The following is a 25,950-nucleotide window of genomic DNA, read 5'->3' as shown; positions in this document are numbered from 1 at the left end:
ACACTGTAGACATTTGGGACCAGATAATTCTTTGTTGTGGAGAGCTATCCTGTGCATTATATGATGTTTAGCAGCATCTCTTTAACTGCAGGTATAAGTAGCTCCCCTTTCTCTCCAGTTGTGACAACCAAACATATCTGTAACATTGCTAACTGTCCCATGGAGGGTGGACTCTCTCCTGGGTGAGAACCACTGCTCTGGCCACTTTCATCCCATGTTGGTTTTGTGTGGGTATTTGTTACTGCTGTTGATTACTCTCTACTTGGCAGTCATGCTCCTTTTCTTCCCTCTTTGCATTTCTTCTAGGGACATCTACGAGAGGGCAAATGCCACCTATCTCTAGGGAATGCCATGGCAGCATGTCGTAGTTTCCAGAGAGCCCTAGAACTGGATCACAAAAATGCTCAGGCGCAACAGGAGGTATGGTTCTGATCTTGTCTGTATCGAAAGAGGCAGTGTGGTATAGTGACCTGAAAGTCAGAACTAAGAGCTAAAAAACAACAAAAAAAACCACCTGAGAGCTAGTCTCACTTCTGACTTTGCCACACCTGGGTAACTGTAGATGAATCTCACTGTCTGAGCCTTAGTTTCTTACATGTAGACAGTGTTTTGAATATTTTTATTTATAGCTTCAGAAATCTATGAAATGGAGGGTTTCTGAGATAGCTGGGGAGTGGGCAGATGCTGCAAAGAACTGACTTGAGTACGTTCAAATCCTCATTACATCAGTAGCAGCCAAAATGTATTTTAGTTCCATCTCCATATAGACCCAGTTTACCTTTGGATGCATTTTAGTGAGAATCTGGAAATTCTCAGTCTCATTTGACAATGTCATGCCTTTGTTTTATGTCTATCGAGGCACGACTCTGGTATTCCTGACTTGAAATTCAAACTAATGGTACAGGTGGGGCTTTAGCCTGCCTGTTGTTAGGAGTCTTGGCTGCATTGTCACCGACTTGATTTGTGAAGTATGTGGTTCTGATTTTCTTGAACTCCTAATTCATCAAAGCCTTGATTTGTGTGTGTGTGTGTGTGTGTGTGTGTGTGTGTGTGGTTGGTTATTTTTTTATGTATTTAATTTTGTGGTTGAAACTACAATGTCATTAAAACATTCCCTTATCTGATTTTCTGGTATAGTTCAAGAATGCTAATGCAGTCATAGAATATGAGAAAATAGCAGAAACGGATTTCGAGAAGCGAGATTTTCGGAAGGTAAAGTACCACTATGGGGAAGTCTCCTCTACAGTTTATCACAAGGCTGTGCATGCGTGTGTGTGTGGTGTGAGTGTGTATACACATGCGTAGTATGGTACGGAAGATCCAGAATAATAAATTACCCCTTCAATTTGGCTTTGCCTTTTTCTTTCTCTCTCTCTCTCTTTTTTTTTTTTTTTTTTTTTAAAGACTATTTTTTAAGAACAGGTTCACAGCAAAATTAAGAGGATAGGGCAGGGGATCCCTGGGTGGCGCAGCCCTGCCTTTGGCCCAGGGCGCGATCCTGGAGACCCGGGATCGAATCCCACATCAGGCTCCCGGTGCATGGAGCCTGCTTCTCCCTCTGCCATGTCTCTGCCTCTCTCTCTCTCTCTGTGTGACTATCATAAATAAATAAAATAAATGTTTAAAAAAAAAAAAAAAAAAAGAGGATAGGGCAGAGAGTTCTCATAATCCTCTGTCCCCACACATGCATAGTCTACCCCATTATCAACATTCCCCACCAGAGACACATCTGTTAAAGTCACATTTTTGACAGTTATGAATAGAGCTGCTGTAAACATCTGTGTCCAGGTTTTTGTGTGGGCATAAGTTTTCACCTCTTTGGGTTAAATATGAAGGAGTGCAATCGCTGGATCATGTGGTAAAAGTATGTTAAGTTTTGCAAGACACCCATCAAAACAGCTGTACTATTTTGCATTCCTGCCAGCAATGAATGAGAGTTCTCTTGCTCCACGTCATCAACAGCATGCATTCATTCATTCATTCATTTATTTTGCTAAGGTACTTACTTCTTAATTATATTTGGCTTTATGATAAAAAGTGAGTTTAATTGAGTTTGTTCCTGTGTTTGATACAGTAGCCTAACAGTACACTGGTTAGTAGAAGAAACACTAGTTGGAATAAAATATTAGGTTTGGATAATCCATTTTAACTTGAATAATGGGAGCTAGCTTTAATTCCTGCGAATTAAAGGTTATATGTGAACTAGATGCAGGTCTAAATAAAAAATAGAGGCTCCTTTTAAGATTTTTGAACAGTGTATGTAACCTGTCGTCCCACCATTTTGATGTTAGGCCTTTCTGTGAAAGCACACTCTTCTTTTGGAGCTATGTGATAGTGAAATTTACATTCCAAAGGGGTTAACCTATCTGAAAACATGGGAAAGGTACAAAAGTTCTAGATAATCTTTCTAGATCTAGTTTATAGTGGTTATACCTCATCTGTATAATCCTTAATTCCCTCCTTTAGATATTTGGAAGTAGCTTTCATTAGTGTTTCAGAAGGAGAGGCAAATGGCCCCCTAAAAAGGTAAAAACCACTGATAAAGGTTCAACTTTCAAGATCACTTAAAAGAGGGATCCCTGGGTGGCGCAGCGGTTTAGCGCCTGCCTTTGGCCCAGGGCGCGATCCTGGAGACCCGGGATCGAATCCCACGTCAGGCTCCCGGTGCATGGAGCCTGCTTCTCCCTCTACCTATGTCTCTGCCTCTCTCTCTCTCTCTCTCTCTCTCTCTCTCTCTCTCTCTCTCTGTGTGACTATCATAAATTAAAAAAAAAAAAAAAAAAAAGATCACTTAAAAGAGGTTTGTATCATCCAAGGAACAGATGTTGTTACTTTATATGTGGGAATGTACTCAGTGCTTTCTGTAGAAGGTACTCAATAAACATTTGATAAAACGGTACAGTTAAGAATTACTTTTTAAGGGATCCCTGGGTGGCGCAGCGGTTTGGCGCCTGCCTTTAGCCCAGGGCGCGATCCTGGAGACCCAGGATCGAATCCCACATCGGGCTCCCGGTGCATGGAGCCTGCTTCTCCCTCTGCCTGTGTCTCTGCCTCTCTCTCTCTCTCTCTGTGACTATCATAAATAAATAAAAATTAAAAAAAAAAAAAAAAAAAAAAAAAAAAAGAATTACTTTTTAAGATTTTGTTTATTAGAGTGTGAGCAAGCCAGAGCAGGAGTGGGGTCAGGGGCTAAGGGAGAACTAGATTCCCCACTGAGCAGGGAGCCCAATGTGGGGCTGGATCCGGGACTTTGGGATCATGACCTGAGCCAGAGGCAGACGCCCAACCAACTGAGCCACCCAGGTGCCCCAAGAATTATTCTTAATTATGCTTAAGTCACCAACTGTGCAGGTCTTTTATTTGGTAATAAATATTTCTGATTAGCTTATACAGAGTCTCAGCATTAACTTATTAGCATCCTTCTGTCCATTGGTTTTAATAATCACAGTGTCTTTGTAGTGTGATTCATAAGGTTGGCGGGGGGGCGTCGAGTGTGTTTGGAAAGCGATTGATTCTGCCTTTTGTCACGTTTTTTGAGGTTTACATAGGCAAAAGCTTTGTCTCAAAGGCAATCTTTTGAGTTTCTTTTCTCTCTTGCCCACTCTGGAGCTAGAATCCCCAGTTTGTGACAGAATCCTCTGTTTGCGACATCCCAGCCCCCCCACTGTAGCTCATGGTGATGTCACAAATGAAGAATTATGATCCTGGCAGGGGAAACAGATGAACTTGGAAGAAACAAAGATCTTCTTTGCCTGCAGCTGTCCCTCGTCATGGGGAGGTGGGGGGTGGGAAGTGAAGCGCTGAGCCTTCAGCTGACACTCCACTGACCCGATGAGCAGAACCATCCCCACACAGAACGTTGTGAAGGCAACAGGGTGTGGCTGCTTACATCTGACTGTTTCCTCTATACCCCCCAACTAGTTCTTTTTCTGTTTAAGGGGGAAAAGTTAGCACCATGACTTTATCTTACATGATGCGTGAACTTCCAGAATCCTTAGAACTTCTAGGATAGTACCCCATGCCCTGATAGAGAGGCATCCCCAGCCACTGCTCTGTGAACACTGCATCTTCCCAGTGGGGCAGCTCTTGGTGCTTTCCTACTTCTGCATATTTTCAAATTTAAATTTTTGATTAGGTGCTATTCATTGTTCAAAAGTTAGAAGTATGAGGTGGGGGGCAGGGAGCTAGAAGTATAAACTTACTCAGTGATAGGTATTCCCCTAAACTTCTATCTGCTCACCCTCTAAAGTAATCTGTGTTCTTATTTATTCTCTTCCCTTCCAGTTTGGTTATACATATATCAAAATACAGAGTCCTAATTTTTCCTTTTTTTGCATAAAAGGTCATGTTCTTCACTACCTTGCTTTCTTTGCACTTAGTAGACCTTGGATGTCTTTCTGTACTAATACATGGAAAGGAGCTTTATTCTGTTTTAGAGCTATGTGGCATTCCATTATATGAATGTCTAATCAGTTACCTTTTGCTGGAATTTGACCTGTTATTGCTTCTGAGCTTTTAGACTTCATCTCTTCCTGATCCCCATATTTAGATTCTTAGAGGAAATGGGTATCTCTTAATTCCGCATTTCTCCTTTGGGTTATTTATCCTTGAAAAGAATATGATTCAGTAAGGATCTCCCAGGTATAGCAGCTAAACCAAAAATGAAGGCTCAGGGAACAAACTTCTGAATAGAGAAAAATGGGAATATATGTTGAGTATAACAATCTGATAAACTATTTAGGGCCATTTAAAATGAAACATTTTGGGGTGCCTTGGTGGCTCAGTTGGTTAAGCGTCTGCCTTCGGCTGGGGTCATGATCCTGGGGTCCTGAGATCAAGTCCCAAGTTGGGCTCCTGCTCAGTGGGGAGAGTCTGTTTCTCCCTCTCCCCCTGCCCCTTTCCCTGCTTGTGCATGCATGCTTTCTCTCTCTCAAATGAATAAATAAAATACATATTTTTAAATGAACTATTTTATTGATATATTTCTACTAAAATAGAAGTGGAGGGATCCCTGGGTGGCGCAGCGGTTTGGCGCCTGCCTTTGGCCCAGGGCGCGATCCTGGAGACCCGGGATCGAATCCCACATCAGGCTCCCGGTGCATGGAGCCTGCTTCTCCCTCCGCCTGTCTCTCTCTCTCTCTCTCTCTCTCTCTCTCTCTCTCTCTCTCACTATCATAAATAAATAAAAAATAAAAAAATAAAAAAATAAAAAAATAAAATAAAATAGAAGTGGAGGGGCGCCAGGGTGGTTCAGTCACTTAGGCAACCAATGTTTGGTTTTTAGCTCAGGTCATCTTGGGGTCCTAAGATTGAGCCCCATGTTGGGCTCCTTGCTCAGTTGGGGGGATCTGTTTGAGAATTCTCTCTCTCTCTGCTCCTCCCCTGCTTGCACTCCCCTCCCCCGCCTAAAATCAATTTATCTATCTTTAAAACATAAATAGGGGTGCCTGGGTGGCTCAGTGTTTGAGCGTCTGCCTTTTGTTCAGGTTGTGACCCCAGGGTCTTGGGATCAAGTCCTACATCAGGCTCACCACAGGGAGCCTGCTTTTCCTCCTCCTTATGTCTCTTCCTCTCTCTGTGTCTCTCTCATGAATAAATAAATAAACTCTTTAAAATAAAAATAAATTTAAAAATAAAAAATAAAATAGAAGGAAAGGTGGCCACTAGGGTACTTAGTGGGATGTAAGGCTCATGGCACAGGGAGGAGGGAACTGTAAGCAATATTAATAATACAGGGGGGACGCCTGGGTTGCTCAGCGGTTGAGCATCTGCCTTTGGCCCGGGGTGTGATCCTGGAGTCCCGGGATCGAGTCACATGTCGGGCTCCCTGCATGGAGCCTGCTTCTTCCCTCTGCCTGTATCTCTGCCTCTCTCTCCATCTCTCATGAATAAATAAAATAAAAAAAATAATAATAATGTAGGGAGCGATGACTGTATCAGGTTATTTTGGGTATCCTTGTCTTGTAGTAAGCTAAGCATGGTGAGTTGTGCAGGATAGCAAATAACAGTATTTCTCCACTGTTAATGTAGCTATTAACATGCAGCTTTTAACATGATTAAAGTAATAGGCTCTGGAGTCATAGGGTCTGAGACCGAATCCTGTTTCTGTCATTTACTAGCTTCGGTGACCGTGAACACATTCCTTAATCTCTGCATTTTAGTTTCTCATTAATAAAATAACGTACTTTGTAAAATTTATAAAACTGTCATGAACATTAAATGGATCAGTATATAAAGTACGTAGTAAATGTTTGTTGTCATCTTCTGGATCAACTGCTCTCCTCGTTTCAGTGGTTTAATCAGATGACTTAGATATGTTCCTAACCTCTGATATTACTTTCTTTTGAATCTGTCTGTTGCCTGTGGCCAGACTAAATGAAGATATTTCTAGAGTCCAGAATGAAGAACCTTACTTGCTTTCTTTTCCCCATAGGTGGTTTTCTGCATGGACCGTGCCCTAGAATTTGCCCCTGCCTGCCATCGCTTCAAAATCCTCAAAGCAGAATGTTTAGCAATGCTAGGTCGTTATCCGGAAGCACAGTCTGTGGCCAGGTATTAAATCAGGCTTGTTCTGCATTGAAATGCCAGATACCACTGGACAGGTGCTGTCTGGCAGCTCTCTTTTGCAGGAGTTACCATATGTCCTTTAGGTAGACCAGCTATTGCTGATCGACCTTCCTGGGCCTTAAAACCAAAGATTAGACTGGATTTGAAAACCTACCAGATACAGAAGTACAGTAGGTACTTTAGCTATATATGGAAGAAGAGATCGTGTGAGGTTTTTTGTTTTTTTATTTTTTTTAAATGTAATTTTCTTTTAACACTTCAGGTTTGCAAGTTCTGTAAAGGGCAGTGGTAAATATTTTAGGCTTTGCAGGTCATATAGTCTCCATCAAAACTATTCACCTCTGCCACTGTGGTGCAGAAACAGCCATTGATAATAGATAAATGGATGATGTGGCTAGGTTTCAGTACAGTTTGATTTACAGAAACAGCGGTGGGCAGGATTTAGCCCTTTGGGCTGTAGTTTGCCAATCTCTGTTCTAATAATGACTGAGACACATGAAGTGTATTAAAGATAAATATAGGTCATTTATTTGGGGAAGGTATGGGAAGAGCTTATTGGGATCTGTTGACCTTTGGATACTTTCCATACTAGACACATGATCAAGGGAAAAACTAGTGATAGTAATCACAAATGATAGTAATGGTAGGGAGATCCAAACCATGGCTGAATGTTCTCCTCTCTGGCTATTGCAGTGACATTTTACGAATGGATTCTACCAATGCTGATGCTCTGTATGTACGAGGTCTTTGCCTTTATTATGAAGATTGTATTGAGAAGGCGGTTCAGTTTTTTGTACAGGCTCTCAGAATGGCTCCTGACCATGAGAAGGCCTGCATTGCTTGCAGAGTAAGTTCTAGGCCCCAGATCTGAGTAGGAAAGAAAGCTTCCTTTTTGAACCTGTGAATCAAAAATGGAAGGTTCTAGGATCACATGAAATGTGATAGCTCCTTTTCCCGCTTTGCCAGGATGCTTGGTCTTTGATTAGAAATTATTTCAGAACTACTTTTATTTGCTTAAAAGTAAATGTGATCATGTAGGGTCAGATCCTTCTAATACCTAAGTGTGTTTTTTCTTATTTTCTTCCCTCAGTGAAGAAAAAATAGTAATGCTTGTCCTAGGGAGTGGAGGTAAATCCTGGGCAAACAAGTCTCAATGATATTCTGTTGCAAATCTTGGTTTCTCCTGTCCACTCTGTAGGAAGCACCAGTGAGCAACAAAGAGCCCAGATGGTGGGGGTACGGGCAGAGGGGTGGGTGGTTGTGGTAAGGATCAGTGCGAGGCTAAACAGCTGGGATCTGAGAAATCAAAAATAGACTTGGGCCTCTTGTACAGTTGTCTGGGTTTCCTGGATATGAACTAACTTCCCCTTGCTTTTCCCTGTAGAATGCTAAAGCACTTAAAGCAAAGAAAGAAGATGGGAATAAAGCATTTAAAGAAGGAAATTACAAGCTAGCCTATGAACTGTACACAGAAGCCCTGGGGATAGACCCTAACAATATAAAAACAAATGCTAAACTCTACTGTAATCGGGGCACGGTTAACTCCAAGGTAAGCACTTGGTCTGGGTCTTGGGGTCTATGGAGATATGTTTAAAGGACCTCAAAGAGGTCTTGGGGAATCTGCCTAATGAGGGCAGCCAGATGAAAGGAGAGAAGATGGTTTTTGTTTGAGAGTTCAGCTTGTTAACGAACTTCCTTCTGAGAGGCAAGCTTTTACCTTTTCCTTGAAATTGAAGGGCACTTGAGGGACAGTTTGGAAGGATATTCCTACCTGTTCTTCCTCAAGATCCCTTTCCTCCACTAAGAGAATGCCAGAGGCTTTGGGATCATTTTTAGGCAAATTTTATCATTGTTTTTGGCCTAAGCAAGTGATTATTTCTTTCTTAGGAGTAATTTGAAAGAAATTAGAGTATGAGGCAGGCTTAATTTTTTTGTCCAGCATAACTGATGGTCACCATGCTCGGCTGGAAACAGTCTGCATCTCCACTGTAGTCCTGCATACTATAAGAAACAACAGCAGGCTCCTTGCTCTTATAGTATTCCAGTAGTTAGAAATCAGAGTAATTCATACCCCTCTCATTGGCCTTTGGGAGAATGGAGGGCAGGAACCACCCTTACTATTTCCCTGTCTTGTTTGGGCACTACCCTGGAGTGGTAGAGGTGGTTTATCCCTGCACAGAAGTGTGCCTGGCTTCTATCCTGTAGAAGAGAAACCGGTTTCGAATCTGGCGTCCTTAGCCCTCTGAGACACTAGCTTTCTCAGGGACCGACAGTGTGTGACAGTTAGGGGGCTAGCACGACTGATCGTCTTAGAATTCTGAAGCCGTGCTCACCGCCTCCGGGCTCCCTCAGTCCGCAGAGATGTGAAGTATGACTGCTCTCTCTCTCCTGAAGCTTAGGAAACTAGATGATGCAATAGAAGACTGCACGAGTGCAGTGAAGCTCGATGCCACTTATATAAAAGCCTACTTGAGAAGAGCTCAGTGGTGAGTGCCTCCGGTGGGCGAAGGGAAGAGGGAGTTGCCGCTGGCCTGCCAGGGGAATTGCACTGTGGCTGCTGAAGCAGACCCGGGGATGTTGTGAGGTCATTTGGTCCTTCCCCCTGCCTCTAGGTGGGATTGTTCCAGCCCTAGACTATCTTTATAGACCCCCAGCGGAGGAGATTGCACAAGCTCCCTCAGTCTCCCATGACTGTGTCTTACGCCCCTCACGGTCAGTAAGTTTCCTCTGATGCCTGACCCAAATTCCTTTTGTTAAAGTTTAAATCCGTTTCCTCTGGAGATTGTATTTTGTGTTGTACACTTTTGCTCTAACTTGGCACAGTGCTTGGCACACAGTAGGTGCTCACTCAATAAATATTTTTGTGGGATGAGTGGATGGTGCTTGGAAGAGGAAAAAATAAAGTATCTCTTGGAGACAGTTGAGAGTTGTGCTTATCCTGTATGTTCTGGGTTAGGGAAGACCGTGTTTCAGTTGGAAGGGATTTAATCTTGCTCAGCTTCTCAGCAGTATAAGGAAGTCCCTTTTGAAGTAGCTCTGTGGGCCTTGGTGATTCATGAGCCAGGGTATGCCTACTTAGATCTAGTGTCCAGATTGGCCTTCAGAGTCAGCACACTCCCCAGCTTGTACATCCAGAGTTTTCTGCAGATAGGAACCTCAGTCAGGGCTAAGAGAGTCCTCCCCCCAAATCCATCTCTTTTTATTTCAGATTATTTCCCAGGCAGAGAAGAACATTCTATCTTTAAAGTTCCAAAAGGAAGACCTATTTGTTGTATACTAATCCTCCAGCACTCATCCTGTTTCTTGTCATAAAATGTCCAGTCAGAAAACTGATGTTACTGATGGCCTGGAGAGCCCATCATTCCTTAAGCTCCTCTGTCTCATCAGTGGTGGCGGGTGTGGCCTGTCTCCCATTTAGTTGGCCCAGAATTATCCACATTTTTTAAAAGTAGGAAAATTACTACTGTGTGTGGTGCTTTTTTTTTTTTTTTAAGTGGAATTATAAGTAGATGAGTAAGTCCATGAGAGACATCCACAGAATTGTATTATAGACTCTGTGAGACCAGCTGTCAGTCACCTCTTGTTTGCAAATCACTGGCAAACATGGAAGCTTTGGAAGACAACACATACCCTCCGACCCAGCTAAAGACTCGTTTTAACAGATACAAAATGCTATATATAAGTTTACTGTGGTGTTATCTGTAATAGCCAACAAAGAGAATCCCCTAAGTGCCTGGTGGGGCAGAGATGGCTAGGTACATGACACTATGTCAACTCAAGGGACACTCTAGTTTTAGAACAGGGTATGGGTGAGGAGAAATTCTTGACTTTTGGGGAAGATAATGGGGTAGATAATTATACCTTTACACATGTTCAATAAGGAAAAATCAATATGGCTTTAATCAGACAAATTCTTATCTTTATGGAAGAAACAATGTTCTCTGAGTGGCTCTCTCTTTGAGATCCCACCACAGGGGACAGCATGCACTTTATGGCGCAGTTGGGCACATCAGTTGTTCTCACATAGCTGGGATTGACACAAAGTAGTGATTAGTTCAGACCAAAGCCTCACCAGAGGCCTGACTCCTGCCCTGGTCTGCCTCAACTTACCCTTAAAGTTGGGGAGATGCCAGATCTTTGCTACATTTCCTGTCTTGGGCTGGAGTTTCCCATTTTCCCTGAAGCTGTGCTTCTCTACTTTTTCTTCAACTTAAAAATATACTAATTAGGCATATACTTGACATACAGTGTTCTAGTGTTTCAGGTGTACAACAGAAAAAAAATTTAAATGTAAATATCTCCTTGAATTTTATTTTATTTTTTTTTAAGATTTATTTTTATTTTTTTTAAGATTTTATTTATTCATGAGAGACCCAGAGAGGGAGAGAGGCAGAGACACAGGAGGAGAGAGAAACCGGCTCCATGCCGGGAGCCTGACGTGGGACTCGATCCCAGGACTCCAGGATCGCACCCTGGGCCAAAGGCAGGCGCTAAACCACTGAGCCACCCAGGGATCCCCTCTCCATGAATTTTAAAAACATGTTAAGTAAAAATGAAAAGTCACTATAATATAAGCTTGTTTAATACATTCCAAAAGGGCATGGCAGGGTCATTAAGGCTGCTTATCTGATCATCCCACAGCCTGGGGCCATCAACTTATATTATTTTTCATCCTGTATATTATAGCTTCATCTCTGAGCTCCTGGTAGCATTTGTGCAGTGTCTTCAGGGCACTGGTTTTTTTCACTATTTTTTAATGAAAGTTGTAAATCATGGTGTTGCCAGAAAATTAGAGATGCTGAAGCAGTTGGGCTCCTGTCTTGCCAGCCACGTCAGTAGCACTGCCTTGCCCCGGCCTCTAAGCCTGGTGGGGCTCTGATGTTTGTGTAGGTGGGTTGGTGTAGTGGCAGCACAGTACATTTGGTCTCTGTTGTGCAGTGGCTAGCTGCGCTGCACGGTCACCCCTGCTCCCCAGCTGATGTGGTCTGGCTCAGGAATTCTACCACAGTCTGTGTAAGAGGTAGGCCAGTCTTGGTGTCAGAGATCTTATCAGGATGTGAAAAATGCCACTTTGCTTCTGTGGAAGAGGTGGTCTTAAAAGGTCTGGTCTTAAAAGGTCTTAAAAAGTCTGTCAGGCTAGATTCTTCTCCTCTTGGACCAGCCCTTTTCTTCTGCACTATTGAAATAGGAGCAAGCATGTGTTTAGAGTCTCCTTTTCTCTCATTTACCTGCATCTCTCAGATTGATTAGACTCAGTAGGAACATTTGCCAGCAGCCATCACCTGGAACTTGTCCTTTTAGTGGCTCACTAATCCCACCTCTACTCTGGATTGGAGCTGGTCTTGCATGTTCTATGGCACTACAGGTTTCAGAGCTTTTCCATATCCATTGCTCTCACTTGATCTTTTTTTTTTTTTTTTTTTTTTTTTTTTTTGCATTTCAGTCCCAAGTAATCGTTCAAGTAGGTGCCTTTTCAGATGCCTCTTGAGGGCTCTGTGAAATCAGAAGGAACCTTCTCCTGTTGGTTGCTTTCTGCCCAGAGTATCACTTTGCTGGTGGGTGCAAGTGGCATGAGATCTCTCTCTTTTTTACCTTGAGGAATTGGTAGTTAATTTTTTCTCACAGCTAGCTTAAGGACTCCTGTTTAATTAAACATTTCAACCAAAAGTGTGTCTCTCGCTTGAGCTGTGCCTCTTCTACCAGAGCAATACTGAAGGCCATTGCTATTCATGTTGCTGTCCTGCCTTGTATTTCCTTTTCAGTTACATGGACACAGAACAGTATGAAGAAGCAGTGCGGGACTATGAAAAAGTATATCAGACGGAGAAAACAAAAGGTAAAGTGGTTTGAGAGCATGTTTCTCAGGGAACTGTGAGGTCTTACTCTTAGGCCCTTAAAACTGGACACAGGAATGTTTGATTCGGGGATCAGAGATATACCTGGAGCTTATTTAACCACTGGCCAGGAAAGAAGTGAACAGAGGTGCCAAGTGCCAGGATAGGGCCCTTCTTTTCTGGCCATTAATCCTCTCTGTCACTTTCCCTTCCTTTTCTGTATAATTAGGCTAATGTGAGGAACTGAAATATGAGTAGGTTTTTTTGTTGTTTTGTTTTTAGTTTTCAGAAGAAAACACCATAACACCAACCATAAACGTGCCTGGTATGGTTAACAAGGTTTCTGATGGCAAGGCATCTGGGTTAGGGCCTGGTAAGGGAAACCAGAGTCAGATTTATCCATTGACTCTCGATGTCTCCTTCTAGAACACAAACAGCTCCTCAAAAATGCACAGCTGGAACTGAAGAAGAGTAAGAGGAAAGATTACTACAAAATTCTGGGAGTGGACAAGAATGCCTCTGAGGATGAAATCAAGAAAGCTTACCGAAAACGGGCCTTGATGCACCATCCAGGTAGATAGAGTGTGTGTGGTGAGCAGACTTGGGAAGAACAAACGGGGCCGGCCCTGCCAAACTCAGGCTAGAATAAAAGTTTCTGGCTCTCTGGCTGGGAATGAGATGTTGCTAACTTCCATACTCTCCAAACTCTGGAAATGCCAGATTCTAAAATTTTGTTTTCTTGGGACTCAGTTCTTCCCGTACTCCTCCCCCTTTAGATCGGCACAGTGGAGCCAGTGCCGAAGTTCAGAAGGAAGAGGAGAAAAAGTTCAAGGAAGTTGGAGAAGCTTTTACCATCCTCTCTGATCCCAAGAAAAAGACTCGCTATGACAGTGGACAGGACCTAGATGAGGAAGGCATGAATATGGGCGGTGAGTTGTTTGGGGCAGCCTAGGATGAGCCTGACAGCTGTGGATTGTTACAGTTTTTCTAAAGACACTCCAGAGGGAAGTCTGTATAACAACCATTGAGGCAGAGTGATGTGTAAAACCCACCCTGGATGAATACCTGTGATGTGTGAGGTACTGTGATGGGTGCTAGAGATAAAGGTAAGTCAACCAGGTCTCTGAGCTCCGAGAACCCAGTCTTGGGCTTTGCACCCAGACTCACAGGCCACCTCTGACCCCTGGATATGGAGTCACAACCCAGGGTGCAGAGTGGGTACTCAGGAGGTGAGCCCTAGGAAGGGGAAGGCTTGGCAGTGCAGAAAGAATACCTTCAGGGAGCTGCGAGGGGCTGAGTATGAGAGGATAGAGGGTGCCTAAGGCAGGAGAAGGTGAGACATGAGGCCCCAAAGTAGCCGGATAACTCCTCTCCCCCACCAGAAGGCCTTAGCAGCTTGAATAGGGAATATGAGCCTTTTCCTATGGACTGGAAGTTTCTGCCCACTGCAGGGCATATGCTGACTGATATTTACGTTTGTCACCCATTCCTGGCAGGCTTCACAGAGTTCAGTTTCCCCCAAAGACTTAAAATGAAATAAAGCATAGCTAGCTGTCAGTGTTGCTGCTCGTCGTGAGCTCCGTTGGAGATGAAAGGATAGGAACTATGCAGTGGTTCTCAGACCACTGTCTCCAATGCCAGCCTTTCTCCTCCATTAAGAAAATCTATTGGAATTTAAAATAGGATTGATGATCCTAGATAGTCCTTCTCTCTCTGGTTCAGGGTGTGTGTGTGCTTTAAAAACCTAGGTTTACCAGTAGTAAACATTGCTCTGCCCAGCAGTTGAGAGGAGCAATAAGCAGTCAAAAACTATTGAAGAAGAAAAAAAAAAAAAAAAAACTATTGAAGAGTTCTAAGTAGGGAGCTCCGAACCAGAGTTTGGCTCCAAAAGTATATTTATGATGGCAATGAAGAGGTGGTTTGGTGCGGTGAAGGGGGAGATGGAGGAAAGCACAAATGGGTAGGACAGGATTGGAGGCCACAATGGGAGACGTGGCAGGAGATGGTTGCTGACATATTGGAAGAAGGGAAGGATGAAGCTGAGTGGCTTTGGGTGGCTGACTTGATGGAGCTGGTCATTGAACTAGGGGACTCAAGATGAGCAGATACACAGGCAAGGAAGAATTTAATTTTGGATACAATGTGCCTGTTGCACCAACTGGTGGAGATAAATCCTCTGTGGCTTAGGAAGTCAGGTGGAGGTGGGGACAGCAGACCTGCTGTGGCCTTATCACTAGGCCACAGCACTGGAGACCGGCCAGAGCTGGAATGTTTGCTTCTGCTGCCTTCACTGGCCACATGATCTTGAGCAAGTTACTTAAGTTCCTTTGTCTGGTTTTGTTGAGTATAATTGGGGATGATGTAAGGTATGCAGAGTACCCACCATGATTGGCACCTGGTAGGTGCTTAATAAACCATGGCTTTTTTTTTTCCTGTCATACTGTCTAGACATTGCATGGAATCAAATGAATACTGTAAACCTTAGATCTTATTCCTATATTTAGTGTTAGTATTCCTATATTTAGTTTAGTTTCTAGATTTTCACCCTTTCAGTAGCAGCCCCAGCATTATAGACAGACAGAATGGGGTGTCTCATGTCAGTAAGTGCAAATGCCATCCCAGTTGTGATGAAGGTCCAGCAGAGGAGGTTGAAGCAAAGAAAGCTTTCATTCCGGCCCGAGCTGGGAAGGAGGGAATGTGTCCTACAAGTGGAATCGAGCAGCGTTAAGCATGGAACGTGGGGGCAGATATGCCCACCCACAGTCAGGTTTTGGTAAAGGATGCACATCATAAGTTCCTCTTCAGACATGTCTAACTTTTTCCAACTTTTTGTCCCTTCCCTGTCTCTTGCTCTACTCCATAGATTTTGACGCAAACAATATCTTCAAGGCATTCTTTGGCGGTCCTGGGGGCTTCAGCTTTGAAGGTGGGTATGCCTCCCACTCTCGGGAGTTCCCCAGATCACAGGCCCATAATGTGACTCCCCCCTCAGGTATAGTAGCTCTTTGAGAGTCAGCGAGGCCCATCTAGCAGGGTACCGATCCACTCAGGTGCTGTTGAGCATGGAGGCAGGGAGGCTCCTGGGCACACCATACCTTGGGACTGTTAGTGCCACACCTCTGCAGGGCTGGGAAGGCATCTCAAAGCTGTCGAGTGCCAGGGCTTCTCTGCAAGAGTGAAGGTTAGAAGCTACACACGAGCTGTGCTCATATGCTCCCGACACCCCAGAGCCTAGGCTGGCAGTTTTTCTGTTGGAGTTCGAAGCAGCCCTTGAAAACGAGCAGTGATCTTTCCACGCAGAGCCAACTAACAAGCCCTTCTTTTGCCTTACAGCATCTGGTCCAGGGAATTTCTTTTTTCAATTTGGCTAATGAAAGGAAACCATCCGGAACCCAGAAAGTGCAGACTTGCTCAGTGTAACCTTGAACGTGGGCACAGCTCACCTCCTCCCTTCATCTCGTCTCCCCGTCCTTAGAGCAGTTGCGTTTTCTTAGTTGGATACCCCTGTGTCTGTGTGAGTGGGGGGAAGGAAGGGAGCCAGCGCGGAAGACTGCGGGGAGGGGAGGGGAGAGGGGTGGGGGGTGGACAGGGAGGCAGCTTGTGAATTTTTGTTTTACTGTTTAACTTTATTAAAAAAGAAAAAAAATTAAGAGAATAAAATGTTTTGACCCTTTCTGGCACTTTGCTCTGGCAGCTGCTTTGTGTCACTCCAGAGTTGGTAGGCCAGAGCTGAGCCCCCAGCACGGAGTTGGTACGGACATGGATTGTAGGCTCTGCACCTGGCCCATGAGGGGTGTGGGCACCTGGGGCATCATGGCTGGGGGATGCTGGCCACCTCTCCCAGGCCTATTCAGCCTGAGTGCTGAGCAGACCTGAGAATGCTCAGTCATAGGTTATCTGATGGTAAGGGCCAGCACCGCTCACCAGAAGCTGCGTGTGTCCAAAGCACACATGGAGCGTGGCTGGGTATGCTCAGGCTGAGCTGACCCAGACTGAGGACGTTTACACAGGCCCTCGTGGTCCTGTTGCCAGTGCAGGCTAAGGGACATGGGGATGGAGACAAAATCCTGCCTCCCTGACCCTTTCCAGGTGGGACACACAGCTCCTGGGCGCAGGGGTCCAGGCACAGACCTGAAGCTCACATGGTTGCATTCTTAGGAGATACCCTTCACCTTCTCCACTGCTGTCCCTTCTGTGTGGGAGAGGAGTTGGGGGAGAAAGCAGTGACTAGTGTCCTGCTGTTCAAGTCAAGTGTAGTGGTCGTGGCAAGTGATCTTTTTGGAGGAGTTCCAGGCAGAGAGATTTGAGACTTAGACTGACGCTCAGAATTTTAGTACTTCGGTAGCAGAGATGGCTGGGAAAGGACTATGGACCAAATAGGTAACTTATGCTTCTCTTCCTTCTGACCCCACCCCCCCACCCCCAACCCCATTCTTTCCAGTCTTCCTCCACCAGCACCAAGGCCACGGCGATAGGATGACTGAGTTAGGCCTGAGAAGCTCCCCCATTGGCCTGTACGACACTCCTGAGGATGGCCTTCCCTAGAGAACTGGTGGAAACCCAGACCAGCACCGTGGGTCTAGCTGAGCAGTCCCTCTGATTGTTTGGGACTGGCACACCTGTGGGTCTCTTGCCTCAGTTAATGGGGGACGACAGGCTCTGCTCCACGTCCCTCAGACCCAGACACCCCCCACTTTGTGTGCATCTAAGATCAGCCGCTCTCCTTTCTGCTGCCTCATGAAAGCCAACACTGTTCAGCTGCCCAAGCTCACCACAGCTGTGCCCAGCCAGCAGAGGGGAGACAGGACCGATGGCCCCAAGCTGCGGGACAAAGCCAGTCCTGATACACCAGCCCTGGCCCCAGGGAAGACTGAGCTGGGCACAGAAGGGTGAGAGAGACTGCACACGGCCAGGATTAACACAGTTTATTTCACGGTCAGTCTTACAAGTCACTGAGGTTGGGCAAAGCCAGGATAGTAACTTAAATCTCAAGCACTTTCGTCCAGTGACAACCCGATTAGCAAGGCCCTGTTACTGAGCAGGGGGCAGTGGAAGGCACCCCAGAAACCACAGCACATGTACCAATGTTAAAAACCCCTTCCCAGAGGCACTAGCTGGGGCGTGGCCCTCACCAGCCAGAGGGCCACTCTGTTGGCGCTTGGTCCCCACCCGCTGGCCCCCTGTGGAGGAGGCAAGCTGGACCTGGCAGACAGCAAGATGGGAGCTTTCCCACCGAGGTACTTGCTCTGGCCTCCATCTTCCCATCCCGATGACACAGCCACACCACTGCACAGGATGGCCAGCCTGTCCCCTGCCTGGGGCGAGACCAACAGCCAACTGGGATGTGGCTGTTGCTTATTCTTCTCTTTTCTTCCCTACTTGTCAAACTATTCCCTAGTTATAGTGTGGAGGAGGAGGGGACAGGCACTTAGGACTAAAGGTGGGTTGAACCCCCCCCCCTCTCTTTTCTACCCTGGTAAGAAGCCCCAGCCTACATGGGGCTGTAATGATTAAGATCTGGGGTCAAAGCCCAGGGATCCCTCCCACCCTCTCCAGTTCCCATGGCCGCAGTGACCACCCTGTGGGGACATGCAGCTCTGGGGCATCTCTCTGCGCTAGCCAGCTTGGGGCAGGGGCACCTGGGACAGGCAGCAGGGCTTGGGGTTGTGGCTGCGGCTCCAGGCCCAGGCTGGCTCAGCCTTGTCAGCTTCGCTCTGGGTTCCTGAATGGCGCTCCCCCACACCCCTCTAATGTTGAAAGCTTGGGTGTTAAGAGGGGACAAGGGTGGGGAGGAGAAGCTACAAGTTTTTAAAAAGTTATGGAAAGGTTAACTTTGAGTAAAAAAAAAAAAAAAAAAAAAATTTCCTAAAGATCAAGCAGAAGGCATGCTTCCCTCTCCCCCCGCTTTTCTTCTAGACCGGGGGTGCTGACAGTGGCGAGAACACTCAGATGATGGTGCAGGACTGCAAGGCGCCTCCCTTGCGGCTGCCGTGCGTGGGCACAGGTTTGCCCTTCCCGTAGTACCCTGTGAAGATGGCCCTGACCTCTAGCTTCTTGGCCAGGCTCAGCAGCCAGCGCCCATTGCCCAAGGAGTAGAGTTTGCCCCGGTTTAGCTCACCCACCTCCTCACCTCGGCTGCCCCCCTTCTCCTGCCGCACAATCTCCAGGAGGTCAATGCCCGTCTGCACGGGCTCCACGTCACCCGCACAGCCGAGGGTGATGTGAGCCCGGCTTCCCCGGGGCAGGCTGTCAGAAGGGGACAGCTTGTCCACGTCATTTGGCCACAATGGCAGCTCCTGCTCGCTCAGCTCCACCCGGGCTCCAGCAGTCTTGGGCGTCACAAAGAGGGCAGTGATGGTCAGCGTGAAGGCCTTGCAGTAAGACTTCTTCACCACCTGCAGGGACAGAATGACAGCCCTAAGCTAGAAGTGGTAGCCCCTGGAGCAGACAGTTGACCAAGAGTGGGCTTAGCAGAGGTGGACACCACTGAGTAGAATGCTCCAGTAAAAGCTGCGTACAGCCTGTGTTGTGAGAGGACATCTTTCTGCTGCCCCCGTCAGGCTGATGTGAGAAAGTGGAGGTGCCAATGGTGCTGGACACCGGGAGCTGAAAGCCAGGCTTCCTGAACTCATCCTGGCTCCCCACCTACTAGCTGCAGGGCTCCGAGCAAGCCACTTAACCTCTCTGCATTGGCTCATTACACAGGGGTAATACTAGAACCTACCCCAGTGTCTGGATGAAATGAGTGTCTGGGTGAAGATTCTAGAACAGTGACAGGCATGTGACAAGTGCTACTGTCATTACTACTCAGCTCAGCCTGGTAAAAGCCACCATAGAGCCCAGGCAATATCCCAGACGACAAGCTGAGGTCAGAAATAAGTGCCTCTGATCAAAATCCACCTTGTACACCTTGGTTTACATCAGCTCACACTAATCAGATCCAATTAAATCTGATTTTCTGAGAAAGACCATCTCTCCCAACCAACCATAAAAGTGTCTCTATTTTTGCTCACAATCCCTTGTGCCGGGTGCCTAACAGGTGCTTAAAAAGTACTGCTGGGCACACGGATGGTTGAGATGGTAGCGGCCAGTGTTACATAGTCCCTCATGCAGCTACGCTAGGTGCCATGAATACTACAATAAAGACAAACTAAAAAATGCAAGTGGGGGAAACCAATGAACAATCAATAAAACGGCCCTGCATTAACCTAGCAGACAAGTGGGGGAGACAGGTAGAGAGCTGGAGGAAGGCCTGGCTGAGAAGGCCACACCCCGGAAAGCTGGAGACCAGTGGGCACCCAGGCTACATGCCTGCTGCTTAAGGAGCGTGCATCAGAGGCGGCAGGCAGGAGAGAACGGCTGAGTGGGAGGGAAAAGCGTGGCACCCCGAAGCCAAGAAGCCTCACTCCAAGGCTTCCTACTCCAAGGCAAGGCTAGGCCTGGGACCCGGGGACAGGGACCTCAGAGCACCAGGTTCCCAGGGGAACTCAACACAGGCTTGGAGAGGCCAGAGCAGGAGCCTGCTGCCCGTCCTCCGTCTGCGGATGTGAAAGGCACTGGTGGGGAGGCCTTGGGGGCGAATGCACAGGCTGGTGGCAGTACTGGGGGCGGTGGCGGGTAGAAAGGGCAGCTGACCATCTGCACAGCAGAGCCTATGGAGGGGCGAGCTGGAGCAGGAGATGCCATTTTTTCCTGGGAGGCTGTCTTGTGTCTGGGCCCTGCCGTGAGCCAGCCCCCATCTCCAGAAGACCCTGCCCTCGCCCCACCTCAGCCAGGTGTCCCCGGGGAGCACTCACATCCTGCTGGGCATACTCGTCTGCCCCGGCAGCCTTCCCGTAGTCACAGAACTTGGTTGTGCAGTGCAGCACGCCTGGGGGTCTCTTCCCAAAGTAGGTGACCAGCTCAATCTTCTCTCTGGGCTCATCCCCAGAGACAACTGCAGGGGGAGAGAGTAGGGCCGTCAGGGCAGGAGAGCAAGGGCTACCAGCCCAATACCACTCACCAAGACAACGGGGACTCCAAGGAAAAAAAAACTGGACATCAAGCCTGAGTTCTCCAGCAATCCACCATAATTCACTCCTTCATTAGTTGGTCAAACCAACAGCCACATCAGAGTTACGAAAAGGCCTCTCAATTCCCTGGTTTCACGACTTGTAGATTTTTACACCTCTTTTCCAGACTTGAGAACTAAGGCACTCGTAACCCAGAGAATAGGCAGCTCAGGCCAAGGGAATTTCAGCTTTATTAGCTACATATCTAGAAGAGGGAAGCGAGTCATGAAAAATGGGGTAGAAAGGCCTAAAGCTGTTGGAGCCATCGTGGTAGGATGGAAGGAGTCAGGAAGTGACATTCCAGCCCACTTACAAGTCCTTTGGCCTGGGGCAGGTGACCGACACTTATCTGTCAGTCAAGTACCATTAGGGTGACCACACACCCATGTTCCCAGGGTCCCCGGGGGAACCTAGGAGTGCCCTCTTTCACTCAGGCCTAACAGGACGAGAAGTTACCCAGTCACTGTGACACGTACCTTTCAAGCCTGTCTGGTGGGCTGAGAGCCTACCAAGGGCCCAGAGTAGGAAGGGTCTTGGAATATAACGAGAGGATACTACATGGCGAGACTTGAAGTATCCATGACTTCAACTGCCTGGCTCCAGGCCTGTGGCCAGTTTGAGTCACTAGATTTGTCCTCTTTACTCTCAGAGTTGAGTCCCTAGGAGGATGTCACTCACCCTCCACGGCGGAGGGAGAGTGCTCTGAGAGCACGCCCATTACATTTCTCCTGTTGTGTCCTAGGCAGGAAAGGGTTGCAATTTTTAATGGTAAAGGCAGCTTCAAAAGGCAGTCACCCCACAAGGCAGAGCCACCAGCTCTAACCCGAAGCCCTGCCTGTAGGGTGCTTTTCTGCCAAGAAATTCCAGGTACAGGGCTCACGCCTGGACAATGTCACTGCAGGAGTCACAGCTCCCTGGTTTCCCAGCATTCCAGCTTTAGTGGCCAACAAGAGTTCTCTGAGCACATATCCAGGCACAAATTTTGCCCCTGAGCCACACAGGAATACGGGTGGGGATACTGCAAGTAGGAGGATAATCTAAAATTTGTTAAAGGAATAGATGGATTAGTGGATGACATACCCCTAAGAGACCACTATAGGACAGGAAAGGCCACCAAACCTTATCCCAAACCTACCCTATTCACTGGCTCAAACTGCCCTTGTCAGGAGAGGTCCAACCCAATTTGGGGAGGGCCCTGCTAGAGTTGACAGCGTCCAGGGCTCTCGTCCAGGCTCTCGCTGTGGCCCTGGGCAGATCCCATACCCCTTCTCAGTGTTTTCCCATCTGAAAATGAGGGACCTGGACCAGGTGAGAAGCTGTTCTCTGGAGCTGTAGGAGGCCACAGGAGGTGCACTGGCAGTCTGAGACCTGGGACCCATACCCAGGGAAGTCCCAATACTCCTAGCTCTGACTATTTTGCAGCTTAAGATTCTGTGGAATTTTTTTTAAGTTATTTTAATTAATTATTTTAAGAGAGCGAGGTAGGGAATGGTGGAGGAAGAGGAGAGAGAATCTTAAGCATGCTCCACACCCAACACGGAGCCCCACGCAGAGGTCCATCTCACCATCCCAAGATCATGACCTGAGCCAAAGCCAAGAGTTGGATTAAGCCACCCAGATGCCCATTAAGTTTATTATTTTTTAAACTAATCTTTATGCCTGACATGGGGCTGGAACTGACAACCCCAAGATCAGGCTCTACCCACTAGGCCGGCTGGGTGCCCCTCTGGAATACTTCATTTCAGAAAGATGGCTCTGGGCTAAACACAAGCTAGACACACGGCACCAGGTTCTTCCTCTCAGGTTGTATGAAACATGGACACGCTTCCTGTGATGCCAGGAATGTGTTTTCCCCCCTGACCCCAGAGACAGTGCTCTCCATCCAGCGGGGCAGGGTGGCGCGGAGGAGGGGGGCCCTGGGAAGCACCTCTCCCCACGTCCCCCTGCGCCTCCACCTCCACCGTGAGGCACCTCTGCCTCGCCCCAGGTGGGCCTCCACCTGCTGGCCACGCTGTGAGAACGGCCAGTCCCGGGCGCACAGACGAGGGGGGCTTAGGGATGAGGCCGACCCTCTGTGCCCTCCCCGGGCCCCGGCCCCACCACCTACAGTGTCGCAGCTCCTTCTTGAAGGCCTTGTGATTCCCCAGCTCCTCCAGGAAGGCCTGGCCGGCTTTGCGGAGGCTCTCGGAACTCTTCTTGGTCAGGAACCAGCCGAAGTAGAGCGGCAGGAAGTCCTTCTCCAGCCCCGGCTTCAGCTTCTTGAGCTCGTCGGCCGACAGCTGCCACTGGTTCTTCTCCTTGAGCTGGGCGCAGTCCAGCCGCCACGCCGTCTTGGGCTCCACCAGCACCACCTGGTACTGGTACTGGTCGGCCAGCTCGAAGAGCTGCTCCAGCCGCTCCCGCTCGTGGTTGGTGTCATCCAGCACCAGGACCCGGACGTCCCGGCGGCAGTAGGCAGCCAGGTCCTCGTCCAGCCGCTTGTACTCCTCAGAGAAGTCTCCTCGCGCGCCGGGGGTGATCTTGTAAGCGTCGGCGGACACCATCTTGGTGCCATCTCGGTACCTGTCCACGATGACGCGGGCCAGGGTGGACTTGCCGCTCCCCGGCAGGCCGCGCAAGATGAAGAGCGTCTTGCACTCTTGCAGCGTGGCCACCGTCTCCTCATCCTGCAGGAAAGGAAACTGCAGCTCAGGCTTGTCCTTGGCCCCCGAGGATGACATTTTGCGGAAGAAGATCTTGGGCAGGAACGTGTGGCTCTTTCGGGAGAAGCTTCTGTTCTGTGTGAGGAGGGAATGGGCAGGTGTCAGCCAGCTCACTCGGGGCCACCCCACCAGTGTTCCCCCTTGACTCCGGCCTCCCAGCCCTGAATTATAGGCGCCCCCGGAGCTGTGGGCGCTTCCCAAGCCGACCCTCTCCTCTGTCCTGTGTGGCCGCCAGCTGCTCCTGGTCGCATAGGAGGGAGGGGAGACCTCCTGGGAGCCTTCCTAAACTCTGAACTGCCCCTGCTCAGAGCTGTAGCTTCAAGGGTCCCCCACTGCTGCCACCTCTCAAGGGAAAGTGCGCTGCAAGCGCATGCCTGTGGTTCTGGGAGGGGACCCTAACTTTATATTCTTGGCACCTATTAAGGATGACCTCTTTGGAGGTGGGGCTGCTACATCTGGGCAAAGCCACAGCTGCCTGGGCTCTGGGTGTGCAGAGGACGGTGGGGGTGGAGGAGGGTTACCCAAAGACTGCCTCCCCTCCCCCAACAAGGGCAGGGACAGATAATACTCTCTTGTCTGGGATGGGGGGGGGACAATGGTCCCACAGAAGGGCTGGTGGGGGGCAGGGCGGGAGAGCGCCGGACAAAGGGCCTCATTCACCACGCCTGCCACCTCCTCCTCCGCCCCCGGCCCCCCACAAAGTCGTGGTCTTTGTGCCTGCCCCAGGCCCGGGCGGCCCAGGGCACCTGCGTCCCGCTCCGCCCCACCGCTTTGCTGTGTGTCCGCGGCACCTCTCGGAGCCACGTGCTCTCCCGCCCTAGGTGACCACACCTGTTGCGGGAAGCGCTCCTCCCGGCAGCACGCGGAGCGCCGCGCTGGCTTCTCTCCGACGGGGCCCTGGCGCGGGGGGCGGCGAGGGGTGCCCGCCCCCCCCGCCCTACCCCGCCCCGGACCCGGCGGGCCGAGCTCCCGGGCGCCCGGCCCTGCCCTCCTCCAGCGGCCGTGCCCGCTCCCCGCTCCGCCCGGGCCTCCCCTACCTCAGGCGGCACCCGACACCCCGGAGAGCCAGAGCTCAGCTCCGGAACCTCGGGTCCTCATTTGCATATGCCACTTCCTCCCGAAATCCCCCCGAACTCCCGTCTTCCGTGGGGGTGCTTCCCCGGCCCGCCGCCTGCCCCGCTCACCCCGCTCACCCCGCTCACCATGATGAGGGGGCGCCGCCGCGGCCTCCTCGGCAGGCACTAGCTCTCCGGGGCCGCCCGCCTGCGCGGAGGGACACGGAGCCCAGCGGTGGTGCGACCCCCCGCGGGGCCGCCTTACATAGCCCGGGGGCGGGGGCGGGGCGCGCGGCGGGGCGGGGGCGGGGCGGGCGCGGGCCCCTCGGCGCAGGCGCGGCGAATCGAAACCCGAAACTGACCTGGCCCTGGGCGCGCGCGGGTGGGGGGGCGGGGGGGGCGGGGGGCGTGTCCCGCCCCGGCAGCGAGCGAGCCCCGCAGAGTTCCCTGGGAGCTCTAGACAAGACCCGGGCGGCCCCATTTCTCCCGCCCCGCGTCGGGGCTGGGATGGGGCCAGGGAGGCGGGGTCATGCAAGGTCAGATCCTGTCTTTATTTAAAATTTTGATATTCATCATGGGGTTTTTTGCGTGGTGTCTTTTACAAAATTACGTTAAAAGCACGTTATATGTTGCTTATTGAGTTTCCTGGTGCCCCGGGAAACCGTGCATCTGACATGCCTCACTCGCCTGTTAGTCGGAGCCCGGTCCCTAGCGAGGCAACGAACTTGTCCTAACCCTTCCTTCCAGGGACTGAAGATGGAGTAGCCGGGATGGACAGATGAATAATGTAGTAAAATCCTAGCTCATCCTCTGCGGCACCTGTTGAGCCACCACCTCCTCTGCGAAGCCACCGAAAGGTCGGTTGGATTTTGGAGAGCGTCCCGCGTACCAGGTGCTGTGCTAAGCACCCATAGGAGCCCCCCACCAACCCCGGAGGTAGATACCCATTCTGCAGAGGACGAAACCCACTTGCTTGCGGAGCCCATTTACTTGACTGTACCGCCCGAGGTGCCGCAGGAAGGGTCTAGCCGCCACTCCCACTGCGGATGCTCCCTCTTCTGGGACAGGAGCTTTCTTCCTCTGGGCTGCTGGAGCACAATGCCCCTGTGAGTGCCAGCATTCCTGTCACTGGGCCTTCCAGGCTTCAGCGTGTTGTCCCATCATCATTTCTTCCATAAAGCCCCCCACCGTGCCCTGACCACAGCAGACACTCAGCAAGATGAAGCGATGGCCAGTGGTTGTGCACACATGCCTCCACTCCCAGGCTTTTCTTTCCTTTTTTTTTTTTTAAATTTTTTTTTAAAATTATTTATGATAGTCACAGAGAGAGAGAGAGAGAGGCAGAGACACAGGCGGAGGGAGAAACAGGCTCCATGCACCCGGAGCCCGATGTGGGATTCCATCCCGGGTCTCCAGGATCGCGCCCTGGGCCAAAGGCAGGCGCCAAACCGCTGGGCCACCCAGGGATCCCTTTTCTTTCCTTTTCTTCCCCTCTTTAAGCTAACCTGGTTCCTTGGAGCTAACCTGTTGACTTCATCATCCTGAACAACTTTCTTCTTAGCACCCCTCTCATTTGTTCCATGAGGTCCTTGGACAGGCCTGGGGAAGAGGACCACATTTCCCACCTTGATCACACTTCAGGTCAGGCCTTGCTTGGCTTGGCGTCTGTGTTTATCACCTGGTCAGGGTAAAGTCAGATTTTTTTTTTAAAGACTTTTTATTTGTTTATTCATGAGAGACA

The 25,950-nt window shown here is 49.1% G+C and overlaps 2 protein-coding genes across 4 annotated transcripts in view; one reads left to right on the top strand and one right to left on the bottom strand.

Annotated features, from left to right (window-relative positions):
- The window catches only part of DNAJC7 (DnaJ heat shock protein family (Hsp40) member C7), a 30,234-nt gene extending 14,232 nt beyond the window's left edge, over nt 1-16,002 (top strand). For both annotated transcript variants that reach the window (XM_041725471.1, XM_041725472.1), the window contains exons 4-14: nt 307-420; nt 1,138-1,212; nt 6,434-6,552; nt 7,261-7,414; nt 7,952-8,116; nt 8,962-9,053; nt 12,330-12,403; nt 12,828-12,974; nt 13,178-13,330; nt 15,265-15,327; nt 15,735-16,002. In XM_041725471.1, the coding sequence (XP_041581405.1) occupies nt 307-420; nt 1,138-1,212; nt 6,434-6,552; nt 7,261-7,414; nt 7,952-8,116; nt 8,962-9,053; nt 12,330-12,403; nt 12,828-12,974; nt 13,178-13,330; nt 15,265-15,327; nt 15,735-15,772 (1,194 nt within the window). In that variant the 3' untranslated portion in view covers nt 15,773-16,002. The remainder of the gene's footprint in view (nt 1-306; nt 421-1,137; nt 1,213-6,433; nt 6,553-7,260; nt 7,415-7,951; nt 8,117-8,961; nt 9,054-12,329; nt 12,404-12,827; nt 12,975-13,177; nt 13,331-15,264; nt 15,328-15,734) is intronic.
- Nucleotides 16,003-17,311: 1,309 nt separating this feature from the next.
- On the bottom strand, nt 17,312-24,511 carry LOC121473301 (2',3'-cyclic nucleotide 3' phosphodiesterase). Of its 2 annotated transcripts, none has more exons than XM_041725473.1 (4): nt 24,357-24,511; nt 22,560-23,229; nt 20,198-20,337; nt 17,312-18,796 (listed from the first exon to the last, which is right to left on the bottom strand). In XM_041725473.1, exons 1-4 carry the CDS (start codon nt 24,357-24,359, stop codon nt 18,347-18,349), a joined length of 1,263 nt encoding a protein of 420 aa, XP_041581407.1. In that variant the 5' UTR covers nt 24,360-24,511; the 3' UTR covers nt 17,312-18,346. The 2 variants fall into 2 exon arrangements, with proteins under 2 accessions (XP_041581407.1, XP_041581408.1); XM_041725474.1 differs by lacking the exon at nt 24,357-24,511 and adding an exon at nt 23,986-24,152.
- Nucleotides 24,512-25,950: the final 1,439 nt, after the last annotated feature.

The sequence above is a fragment of the Vulpes lagopus genome, chromosome 12 (genome assembly GCF_018345385.1).
Source record: "Vulpes lagopus strain Blue_001 chromosome 12, ASM1834538v1, whole genome shotgun sequence".
NCBI lineage: Eukaryota > Metazoa > Chordata > Mammalia > Carnivora > Canidae > Vulpes > Vulpes lagopus.
Note: the sequence above shows the minus strand (reverse complement) of the source record. Positions and strands in the feature narration are given on the sequence as shown.

Coding starts and splice junctions, on each gene's coding strand:
- LOC121473301 (XM_041725473.1), bottom strand. Junction 20,338..22,559: donor CAAGAAGGAGCTGCGACACT/GTAGGTGGTGGG, acceptor CTCCCCCTGCAG/TTGTCTCTGGGGATGAGCCC. Junction 18,797..20,197: donor ACGAGTATGCCCAGCAGGAT/GTGAGTGCTCCC, acceptor CTGTCCCTGCAG/GTGGTGAAGAAGTCTTACTG.